Raw genomic sequence first — 12,373 nt, 5'->3', positions numbered from 1 at the left:
TATGTCAAATGTTTTTTTTGGATATTTTTTTTTTTTTTGGGTATTATATTATGTCAAATGTTGAAAAGCCAAATTTTCACATACTTGAAGTGAGTGAAAATAATTATAATTTTAGACCTGTTGGTTCAAAAGCATTGCCTGAAGTAAATGTTAAATCTATGAAAGACTCTAGCTATTTTGAAGACTATGAACGCAACTAATGATATAATCCTTGAAGGGATGATTGAAAATCCAATCTCAGGTCAAATCATGAAAAGAAAATAAGCCAAATGAAAGTGAATAGTGAAATGAATATGACTAATTAAAATAAAGACAAAAATAATGAATGAATTCATAAGTTAGTAGTTTAATCTTCATATATTTTCTATCTTCACTTTCCTTTCTTTATTCATCTTTCCTGCCAATTTTATAACACCTTTATAGCATGTGATTTCACATTTATTCATTATTTTTAAGGGAGAGGTTATATTGACAAACTTACAAACTACACTAAGTATGACTAGTCAGATTTCAATCAAGAGTGTATGACTAGTCAGACTTAGTGTAGTTTGTAAGAAAAAAGTTTGTCAATATAACCTTTTCCCATCTTTTATATATATATATATGGGTTTCCTTTTTTTACAGTTAATGTAGATAACTTATCTACATTTAGCCCAAAATGACGTCGTTTTGAGGAGGAAATCAAGGTATTTTTGTAATTATAATTTATTTCAGGGTTATAACAGTCTTTTTCATTATTATTTTTAAATTTTCCAATCCAAAACGATATCATTTTGGGAGAGCGAATGTAGATAACTTATCTACATTCACTGTAGAAACATTAAAACATATATATATAAACTTACAAATCATATTATATATGATCGATAATACTCTACTTAATTAAGAGTGTATTCCTGGCCAGATGTAATATATAAACAAAAAATTTATAAATATAACCTAACGTAGGATGCAAGCCTTGAGAGGTAAGGACTAAGAACCAAAAGTAGAATAAGGTGAAAAAGAGAATAAGCTACACTAGCCCAATTGATGCCTTTTCTGTTTTATCTATTCCTTTTATTTTTCTTCCTTATTTCACATGTACTCTTGAGTTAGTCAATATATAGCTCTTTATGAGCCCTAAATTATCTGGCCTTACACCATAATCAGCACACATACCAATTTAATTTAAACCCCATAAACACATGTACATGGTGATTCTGAAATTTATAATGGATCAGATAATTATATATACAAACTAATTGCATTGGAGTAAATAAGGGAAGCAAAGTGAAATTTGACTTTATGACTAATGCTACAGGTACATTGACTTGAGCAACCGCGTGAATATAGTATAGCTTATAAACAATACAATTTCCTGACATGTAGCTTCCGTTACCCGGACACGCAAAATTTTGTAAAATTTGTGTGTTTGACACGTGTCTGACACGGACACGTTCCGACATGTTCGGACACGCGTCTGACATGCGGTCAATATTTGGAGACACGCAGTCAACTCTCCGACACGTTCCGACACGTAGTCAATATTTAGGGACACACAGTCAACATTTGGGAATACGCTCGGACACGCTCGGACACGTTGTTTTTTTATTTTATTTTTTATTTTTTTTGTTTTTTTAATTTTTAATTTTTTTTAAATCTTGATTTTATTTTGTTAACTAAATATAAAAGAAATAATTTATAAATTAATTTTTTTCTGATATGAAATTTGACATTAAAAATTAACAAAGTACGAAAAATTATTTATATTTATATTTATGTTATGAAATTTAAATATTTGATTGGTTATATGACTTATTATAAATTCTTATATGTATTAAATATAAATCATATTGTATATATTAAAATTTTTATTTAATATCTAAACGTGTTTCAACATGTCCAAATATGACATTTTTTAAAATTAACGTGTCAACGTGTCATGTCCCGTATCCCGTGTCCGTGCATCATAGCATGTAGCTAAGCTACTATCTCGTATAACATCGGGTTCTATTATCGAGGACGTTATAAGATTTTACAACGGGGTCTCCCTAGAACCAGCTTCCTTTAGACTTAAACGGGTTGCTTCTTCACTGTTGAGCATTAAAACAAAATCTGACATGGTTGGCCTATCTTAGTCATTTTCTTGGATTCATAATAGGCCCACTTGGACATTAGACGAAAATGCTGGCATGACATGATTCAGACTGGGTTGGATCCACCAATTGATGAGCTTTCCAGGCCTTAGAGATTCCAATCATAAACATATTGAGCAACCATAAGGCTTTAGGGGGTGTTTGGTTGAAGGCATTTGTTGAGAATGATAAATAAATGAATAGTGGGAATATCAGATACTTTCGTTTGGTTGAAGGTGGTTTCTGACTTAGCTACCTAAATGAGTTTCCTAGCAAACGTATTTGCATATCAATTTGAAGACATATTGGCGGCCAAAGTTACTCTTCTCTTAGTGTTTGGTTGAAGGTTTATTTTGGGATTGATGGGAAAGTGTAAGTGGATATTGGAAAATATCACGTTTGGTTCAGGTTTTTTCAAAAAATACCAGGCAAATAAGATAGATGGGAAAATAAATTTTGTGTTGATTTTTGAATGAAATTCACTGTTACAGAATACCACTTGAGATGTGGTATTTTGAGATAATTGGGGAAGTGAGAAAACAGGTGCAAAGTTTCTCCCGAACATAGATTTTGCATATTTAAATAAATTTCTCTGGTAATTTTTGGGTCAACCAAACAACTTTTTTTACATTTTCCTATCAAACTTATTTTCCAACTATTTCCCCATCAATTACATTTCCCTAGTAAATATTTTTTTTTCCCGAACCAAACACTAAGGGGTTGTTTGGTTCAAGTTTTTGGAGAGGATTACTGGTAATCCTTCTTTGGTAAATGTAATTACCACGTTTGGTAGAAGGAATAAATTACGATTCCCGGATATCCAAGGATTACCGGTAATTTGATTTATAAAGAAAAGTCACTATTCAGATTACCAAAAATAATATGGTAATTCGGAATACCAAGTAAAGGGAAAACACAACAATAAATTTTGAGACAAAAATACCCCAATACACATAAAAATCTAGACCCAATCTATCAATTACAAAAGTAAAAATAGTTTGGGGTTATTTTTGTAAAATAACCTCATATTCCAAGTCATATTTCGTTCTAAACCAAATATGGAATCAGTAATTTTTACCCAATATTCCCGGTAATATTTTGGCGAACCAAACACATCTTTCGTAAGATTCCAAGTAAACTCAATTTCTACTGAATTCCCATTAATCATAATTCCCGGTCACCAAAAAATTTCTCTTGTACCAAACACACCCTAAGTGGTATTGGTGAAAAGCTGGATATTTTCTCACAAGGAAAAAGTGCCCAAAGATGAGCGTACCCTTCTCGTAGTTGTTTGGGATCTATGAGCCACTTGGCATCCAAATTGAACTCTCCAACAGAGTGAACCTCATTACCAGATCCCATTCTACTTTCCTTCAAGAAGATGTGAAACTAAGTAGTATAACAAGTAACAGAATCACTCACACACAACAAAAAGACCATGCCCTTCAATACACTACAAGGAACAACTCAAAGACACGTGGTAGAAATGAATCAAAGGTACACAACAGCAAAGGAGGTAGCTTTCATTTCTGGGTTTGACAAAAGAATTGTTTAACTGGGTACCCAAAAGTCACCTTTCCCAACAAAGAGTTTAGAAGCACCCACCAAAACTAATGAATGAAGTAAAAGGTTGAAAAGAGCCACCAAAACTAAATGACCCACATGGAGATTTGGGACAAAATGGAGAAGATGGTTGGTGTAGTTGGATGAGAAGAGATGAACGTTGGGATTTGACTTGATGTGTACGGGTAGAGTAGCGTGCCACCGTAAATAAATTTTACAAAGTAAAGTTACCTAATTTTTCTGTCTATATTTTACTTACAATCAAACATAGATTTTAAAAAAGTTACTTAATTTTTTCGGTAATTTTTTTTCAACCAAACAACTTTTTTTACATTTTCCTTCCTATCTCATTTTCCAACTATTTCCCTGTATATAACATTCTTTTATTATTCATAAAATTTCTCCTCAACCAAACGACCCCTAGTAAGTACAGAATAAGGGATTACTTGAGTGACTTACATGCCCTAACTAGTTTCATGAGCGATCTGGCTCATTAAAGGTTGCATTCCTCCGACCGCTCACAATTCCTAGCAAAATGACACCAAAGCTGAATACATTAGGGTGGTGTTTGGTTGGAAGTTTTTCAGCGGATATCTATCTTTCTCAAGTATGGCTTTTAGAAATATTATGTTTGTTTCAACGTTTTTCACCAAAAATTCATCTATCCAATTTGTCTGGATTTATGAGAAACATAGATATCCGCACTGTTTAGAAACTCAATTTGAAGGTGGGATTTCTCGGAAAACCGGTTATCTGACTTTTAATGCACTGTTGATTTCATAAAGTTACCTAATTTTCCCAGTAAAGTTTTTCCCCACCAAACAACTTTTTTTTACATTTTTCTACCTATCTCACTTTATCTATCTTTTCAATCATTTCTCTATCTATCTCATTTCTTTACTATTCCAAAAAAATTTCCTGAACCAAACGCCCCCTAGATTATTTAGAGAAAAGGCCATGCACTGGATATTAAGGTGACATTTGGTCTGTGCATCCACAAGATAGAATATCATTAGTTTCTCAATAATGTACCCGTCACTGCAGTATCTCACATGCCTGCCTCATTCTTCAAAGAGTCAGCAATAACTCAACTATGTTCTAGCTTCATTCTCGGAAAAATTTCTTGCCATGACAAAGTATGATATTCTAGGGTTCAAATTAATATCCAATAGTATTTTGCTTGTTTTCACATCTCGATGAATGATTCTTAATCTCAAATACTTGTGAAAGTAAAGAAGTCATTGAACAATTATCTTTGTTTCAAGTCAATTCTTATTCGATTTATTAAATTCGTTGTATATCTAGCCGTGTGAGATGTATTGCACCCATATGAATGGAATGACGGGGGGAAATAGATCTGAAAGAATCTACTGACCAAAAAAAAAAAGAAATCCAAGCTTTTGTTTGGCATGTACTCTTGTTCCTGGTGTACAAGCTTGTCAAGATTTCTGCTCTGAAGCTTAGAAATTAATTGCACCTCAGTTTTGAACTGAAATAATCCCTGTCCTGAACTTCAAAAGCCTTTTGACTGCAACTTCTTGTCCAAATAACATTCCCCGAAATAAATACCACATATTGGCTATTCAAAGCAAACTGCCCCATTGTATGACTCATTCTTTGTTGGGTCCTTTTTAATTCTGTTACTTTAGTTTTCTCAGAAGTCAGTACCATGTTGGTAAAACTCTCAAAATGCTAAAACCAAGATCTAATAAAGATGGGGTACATAAGCAGACACACGTTCTCAATTTTAGACATAAAAGTAATAAGGAGGAAAAATAAGGTGGAAACCACTGGAAGTACGAGTATTAACAGCAGCAGCTCCCTCCTCGGCTGATCTGAGACAGGTCAAAAGAATTAAGACAGATGTAAGTTGGTGTCATCCAAAATAATTCTCAGGACACTCAAAATGCACAGCTGCATAACATGGCTCAGGAAATGCTGAAATATGCTGCAATTATTAGGGGGGGTTTCTCTAGAAAACACCACATTTATCACTCAAAAAAATTAGGAATTAAATGGAAGAAGCATGGATAGTTATCACGACAATTCCTGATATAAGAAGTAGTCCTTTCAAGGACCTACTGGTGAAACGAATTGACTGGACACAATCATACAGAGATCATAACTGTTTGCTTTACTACTCATTAGGAAAAAAACAATCTATTACTGATTTATTGCCCACACACATTTCATAATATGAACAGAAATTCAGTTTTAGCTCCGTAGTGAAGTTGACATACAGTTCCATCGCCACGTAAAGAAGCATAGGCAGCAAAAGAAGAATTAGTCTTACACATCAGTTTCACAGTCCGTGGGACCAATACGGTCGGGACAAACACAAAACATAAAGAATATGAGACCAATTTACTGTGATGAAAGTTAGCCACGTCAATAGGCAGAGTAGGTTTAAAGTCTATCAACATCACCAAAAGGACCACGGTTCATTCGCTATAGGTGATTGACATTGCTGCACTAGCCAAATAAAAAAGGTTAACATGCTCCTCCATGGATTCGGCAAGCCGAGATTTATAATGACAGAACTATTGCTTAGCTCTTATTCAGTGATAGGGAGGCAATTTAATTAGAAGAAAAAATGACAAAGATGTGCAAGCTCTCGGATGCACAACTAAAATACACTTAAGCAAGCCACTTACACAATCATATTCAAAAGGAACATAAGAAATGCAGCAGTATTTATCTCTGAACGGATCAATCATAGCCTTTTCCCAGACAGTTCAAACAGCGTTGAACCCTGCAAAACCATGAGTAAGCATTAGTAAACTAGAATTATTCAAAAAGTCATAATGCTTGAAGTTAACCTGAAGAGAATAAATTCAAGGGAACTAGGAGTAATTTCCTTGGAACTCAACTTTAAGACAACCCCAATAACCAAAATGGTCTTCCTTGCCTTATTTTCTCAGCAAGCATACCTCAGTACTTGAAATTCACATCGAATGTTAAACTAGGCATAACATGAAGAAGAGTGTGTTGAAGATAGAGATTTAAATTTGAATTATTGTTGCTTAGAGATAGGAACAATAGCTAATTTGATTTGAATAGAAGTAGTTTGTAATTTAGTTTGTATTTACTGTTAGGCTGATAGCTGTTTTAGAAGTAGTTTCCTTAATTTGTGTTAAGGTTGTTAAAATATTACCTGTATAAATTCACCTCATTTGAGAGGTAAAGTAATGAAGATCGAAAGTATTTCCAGGAATTTAATTTTTAACATGGTATCAGTTGTGTTTTGATCCAGGAAATCAAGGTCCCATCATAATTTTTTTTTCTTCTTCTCCTTTCCTTAAAAATTCCTTCCCACAGTTTCAATTTTTTTTTACCCGTTTAATTTAATATTACCCGTTCTCCTACCCGAAATCAACATTCTATTCTCGAAAATCCCCTTCCTTATCTACAATCCCTAATTTTCCATGGAGAACACAGAGAACCTTCTTTCACCCACCGATTCTTCCACCTCTGCCCCATCCCAAAACATTATCATTCAACAAGATTCTTCTTCGTTTCCCATCACTGTCATCCTCGATGACTCAAACTATCCTCTTTGGTCCCAGTTAATGGACATGCGAATTGGAGCTAGGAATAAATCTGGCTACATCACTGGTACAACACCAAAACCACCCATAGCTGACCCCACCTATGCTACCTGGGTCACTGAAAACCAGAAAGTAAAAAGCTGGCTTATTGAATCCATGACCCCTCCCTTGATGCAGCGGTTCATCCGCCTTGAATCAGCCAAAGACATCTGGGATGCCGCACTTCGCACCTTCTATGATGGGTCAGATGAAACCTGTCTCTTTGAACTCCATCAACGATCCTTCTCAACAAAGCAGCATGGTCGCCCTCTTTCCACATATTACAATGAACTACTGTCTATTTTCCAAGAAATTGACCACCGAATGTCTTCTCCAGCAACCACCGTGACTGATGTGGTTCATATGCACTCCTCGATGGCTCGTCTACGGGTCTACATATTTCTCAGTGGGTTAGACTCTACCTTCGACCAGGTACGAGGTGAGATTCTTCGTAAAGATCCAAAATTGGATCTTGAAAGCACTTATGCATTTCTTCGCCGTGAGCACCAACAACGAATCACAATGGGTCGTCCTAATCCTTCATCAGAATCCTCGGCTTTGGTATCTAATTCTGCTCTGGTCTCTCATGTCTCTCGTTCCCCTTCTGCGAATCCTCCTTCCAAGTTTCGAAAAGATATTCCTTCTGGGAAAACGTTGGTGTGCTCCCACTGTGGTGATTCAGGCCATTCCAAGACTCGATGTTATGAAATCATAGGATATCCAGATTGGTGGGACTTCACAAAGAGACCTCGACGAAAGGTAATCTCCAAAGCTCTTCAGTCTTCTTCCGAAGGTACACCCTCTGCTTCTCCTCAGGCTCATGTTGTGTATGAAGGTATATTAGGTAAGACTATTGCTTTATCTGCCACTTCTAGGAATTGCTCATGGATAATTGATACTGGGGCGTCAGATCATATGATTCGTGATGCCTCTGCGTTGACACATTGTTCTTCTTGTAGTAAATCAACCATAACTACTGCTAATGGTAGTTCTGCCTCCATCACGGGTCAGGGCACTATTACTCTGACCAAAACTCTCACACTTCACTCTGTTCTTGTGGTTCCATCTTTGGATTTCAATCTGTTAATCTGTCAGTCAACTTACCTCACAACTTAACTGCACTGTGATTTTTTGGCCCAATTTTTGTGTTTTTCAGGACGTCCAGACACAGGAGATTCTTGGCTATGGTGTTAGACATGGCAACCTTTATTTCTTAGACCTGCCTCCTCATGACACTCCCTCAACTCATCAAGCTTCCACCACTGACTCTCCTCATTCTGAAGTTTGGCTTTGGCATAAGAGACTAGGACACCTCTCCTTTACTTTCCTTAGGAAATTATCTCCCCATTTATTTTCTAGATGTCTTCCCTCTGAATTTAAGTGTTCTATTTGTGAAATGGCTAAAAGCCATCGAATTCCTTTTTATTCCAGTTCAAATAAGAGTTGTATCCCTTTTCAAGTCATTCATTCTGATGTTTGGGGACCTGCTAAGGTTCCTTCCTTCTCTCACTCTTATTATTATGTATCCTTTATCGATGAATGTACTCGAATGGTTTGGATTTCCTTACTCAAAAATAAATCTGAAGTCTTCTCTGTTTTTCAGCACTTTCATAGTATGGTTCACACTCAATTTAACAGTTCTATCCAGATTTTCCAATCAGATAATGGCCTTGAATACAAAAATAAACTCTTTTATGATTTTTTGCTCTCTAAAGGAATAAAACACCAAACCTCATGCACTTATACACCTCAGCAGAATGGATTAGCTGAGAGAAAAAACCGACAATTATTAGAGGTGGTAAGGGCTTCATTATTTGGAATGAATGTCCCTTCTTCTTATTGGGGAGAGGCCGTTCTCTCAGCTGCCTATCTCATCAACCGTACCCCGTCCAGTGCACTCAATTTTCTTACCCCTCAACAGAAATTGGAATCCTATTTTTCTATCCCTCATGTCATGAATTTAGAACCTAGAGTATTTGGTTGCACTGTTTATGTTCATGTACCCAAACCTCTCCGAAATAAACTTGAACCTTGTGCTATAAAATGCATCTTTGTAGGATATTCTGACCTCCAAAAAGGATATCGTTGTTTTGATCCAAAATCAAAAAAAATGCATGTAACTCTTGAAGTCTCTTTTCTAGAATCTGAAGCTTTTTATTCAGGGGGAGCCACTCATTCTTCTTCTCAGGGGGAGATTCAACATATTAGAGAAGAAGAAATTTGCTTGTCTGTTCCTATAACCCCTGCATTAACTTCTCCTATCACGGTTCATAACCTCACACATACTATTCCTTCTCAACATTCTTCACCAGAAGAAACACCATGTCTACCTCTCATAACGGAACCTCTTGCTATGGACAATCCTGAAGCTCAAACAGAAAACATTACTGAGGTAAATTCTGCTCCTGCTCCTATTTTAAATAATTCTGCCCCTACTTTAAATAATTCAGATCCTACTATACAAATTAGAAGGTCAGAAAGACAAACCAAAGGTATACCCAAGAAAAATTATGAACCAGATCCGAATGTCACAGTGAAATACCCCATTAGTAGTTATGTGTCCTCTCATAGGCTATCTGAACCATATGCATTAATGGTTGATCAATTATCTACTGTAGCTATTCCTAACAGTGTGCAGGAAGCAATGGAAAATCCAAAATGGAAGGCAGCTATGAACATTGAAATGGAAGCACTTCAAAGTAATAAAACTTGGAGCCTAACCACCTTGCCAAAAGGAAAAAAAACAGTTGGATGCAAATGGATATACTCAGTAAAGTTAAAAGCAGACGGAAGCATTGACAGATATAAAGCAAGACTTGTGGCAAAGGGATATACTCAGAAGTATGGAATAGACTACCAAGATACATTTGCTCCAGTGGCCAAACTCAACACGATCCGGATTATAATGTCTGTGGCAGCCAACAGAGATTGGCCATTAAAGCAGTTCGATGTGAAGAATGCCTTCCTAAACGGTGATTTAGAAGAAGAAGTGTACATGGAGATTCCACCAGGAGTAAGGTCAGAGGAAAATACAGTTTGCAAGTTAAATAAAGCTTTGTATGGTCTGAAACAATCACCAAGAGCATGGTTTGGAAGGTTCTCACTAGCAATGAAGAAGTTTGGCTATAGACAGAGCAATTCGGATCATACACTGTTTATCAAACAGAATGAAGGTAAAATAGCCATACTCATTGTCTATGTAGATGATATGGTGCTAACAGGAGATGATGTAGAAGAAATGAAATTATTGGAAAAGAAACTTGCTGCTGAGTTTGAAATGAAGAGTCTAGGCCAACTAAAATACTTCCTGGGAATAGAAATTGCAAGGTCTAAACAAGGAATATTTTTGTGTCAGAGAAAATATATCCTAGACATCCTATCCGAAACTAGGATGATGGCTTGCAAGCCAAGTGATACTCCAATAGAGATGAATCATTCACTTGGAATATATCCTGATCAAGTGGAAACAGATAAAAGCAGATATCAGAGATTAGTAGGAAAGCTAATATATTTATCACACACAAGACCTGACATTGCTTATTCTGTGAGTGTTGTAAGCAGGTTCATGCACTCTCCTAGTGAAGAACATATGAAGGCAATATATCGAATCCTCAGATACCTCAAAGGATCACCAGGAAAAGGTATCCTATTCTCAAAAAATAAAAAAGCATGTATAGAAGGATACACAGACTCTGATTGGGCTGGAGATAAAACTACCAGACAGTCAACCTCTGGATACTTTACATTTGTAGAAGGAAATTTAGTCACTTGGAGGAGCAAGAAACAGAAGGTAGTAGCAAGATCTAGTGCAGAAGCAGAGTTCAGAGGTATGTCATATGGCATTTGTGAATTACTTTGGATCAGAAGCATACTTTCAGACTTAGGAATCACATATGATCAGCCAATGAAGCTTTTTTGTGATAACAAGGCTGCTGTGGAAATTGCACACAATCCGGTCCAGCATGATAGAACTAAACATGTTGAAGTGGATAGGCATTTCATTAAAGAAAAGTTAGATAATCAAGTGATTCAGATTCCATTTGTTCGATCCGAAGACCAGCTTGCAGATGTCTTAACAAAGGGTGTGTCTGTGAAAGTATTTGAAAAGTTGATTGACAAGTTGGGCATGATGAATATCCATGCACCAACTTGAGGGGGAGTGTTGAAGATAGAGATTTAAATTTGAATTATTGTTGCTTAGAGATAGGAACAATAGCTAATTTGATTTGAATAGAAGTAGTTTGTAATTTAGTTTGTATTTACTGTTAGGCTGATAGCTGTTTTAGAAGTAGTTTCCTTAATTTGTGTTAAGGTTGTTAAAATATTACCTGTATAAATTCACCTCATTTGAGAGGTAAAGTAATGAAGATCGAAAGTATTTCCAGGAATTTAATTTTTAACAGAGTGAAAGCAAATGAAACTAACCTGTTTCCTTCGCACGTAGGACAAACGCAGGGGTTAATTGCAATAGGGTCGTACATTGGTGACCAAGCTATGGTGACGTTCCCATTGCACAGTTTGCATATATAGAACCCCTTCCCTCTACAAGCCCTACACGGCAACGCAATTTTTTTCTACATACAAAACCCACAACGTGTCCCATTAAGTGAATTTTCAAAAGAATAGGATAAAGTCATACAGTTTAGCTTATCTTTACCCTTTTCAACTCAGACGCAAAGTTAAGCGCTTTGAGGGTAGCAGTAGAAGCCAAGTTCAAAGTAACTACTCCACCCAAGATAACTGCAGCTCCTGTAACCAAGGTTCGCAATGGTCCTTGATTCATGTCTTCCACTATCTATGCTTCTTCTCACACCCAATTTATCAAACAAGTTATCCGCAGGCCCAACACCACCCAAACTACGTCTCGTACAATGAGGTCGCAAAATAAGACAGCTTTTTACTGTTTTCCTCGTTGAACTATAAATAAGAACCCTGTTGACATAAACGACTTGTGTTTCGTGGTGCGGTTCATTGAAAGTTGGTTGTAAATATTATTATTATTTATTAATTTGTTATTTGTTGTATTGAGACTTTTATAAACAGAGAACCATTTTGTACGGATGATTTCCGATTATCCTTTTTCAAGTAAATTTGACACTCATCTACGAC

The 12,373-nt window shown here is 36.0% G+C and overlaps 1 protein-coding gene across 2 annotated transcripts; it reads right to left on the bottom strand.

Annotated features, from left to right (window-relative positions):
* Window positions 1-5,395: 5,395 nt before the first annotated feature.
* On the bottom strand, window positions 5,396-12,136 carry LOC133291123 (protein BUNDLE SHEATH DEFECTIVE 2, chloroplastic). Of its 2 annotated transcripts, none has more exons than XM_061489318.1 (4): window positions 11,922-12,136; window positions 11,690-11,838; window positions 6,332-6,429; window positions 5,396-5,512 (listed from the first exon to the last, which is right to left on the bottom strand). In XM_061489318.1, the coding sequence occupies exons 1-3, from the start codon at window positions 12,045-12,047 to the stop codon at window positions 6,387-6,389; spliced, it is 318 nt and encodes a 105-aa protein (XP_061345302.1). In that variant the 5' UTR covers window positions 12,048-12,136; the 3' UTR covers window positions 5,396-5,512; window positions 6,332-6,386. The 2 variants fall into 2 exon arrangements, with proteins under 2 accessions (XP_061345302.1, XP_061345303.1); XM_061489319.1 differs by having other exon boundaries at window positions 5,396-5,507.
* Window positions 12,137-12,373: the final 237 nt, after the last annotated feature.

The sequence above is a fragment of the Gastrolobium bilobum genome, unplaced genomic scaffold (assembly GCF_033153095.1).
Source record: "Gastrolobium bilobum isolate Gb01-03AN ecotype WA unplaced genomic scaffold, APGP_CSIRO_Gbil_v1 utg829, whole genome shotgun sequence".
NCBI lineage: Eukaryota > Viridiplantae > Streptophyta > Magnoliopsida > Fabales > Fabaceae > Gastrolobium > Gastrolobium bilobum.
Note: the sequence above shows the minus strand (reverse complement) of the source record. Positions and strands in the feature narration are given on the sequence as shown.

Excerpts from the sequence above, each read along its gene's own strand:
- LOC133291123 (XM_061489318.1), bottom strand. The coding sequence starts at position 12,047 with ATGAATCAAGGACCATTGCGAACCTTGGTTACAGGAGCTGCAGTTATC. Across the intron at positions 11,839-11,921 it reads TTGCGTCTGAGTTGAAAAGG|AAAAAAATTGCGTTGCCGTG; the intron begins GTAAAGATAAGC and ends TTTTGTATGTAG. Across the intron at positions 6,430-11,689 it reads CCTACGTGCGAAGGAAACAG|GGTTCAACGCTGTTTGAACT; the intron begins GTTAGTTTCATT and ends ATGGTTTTGCAG.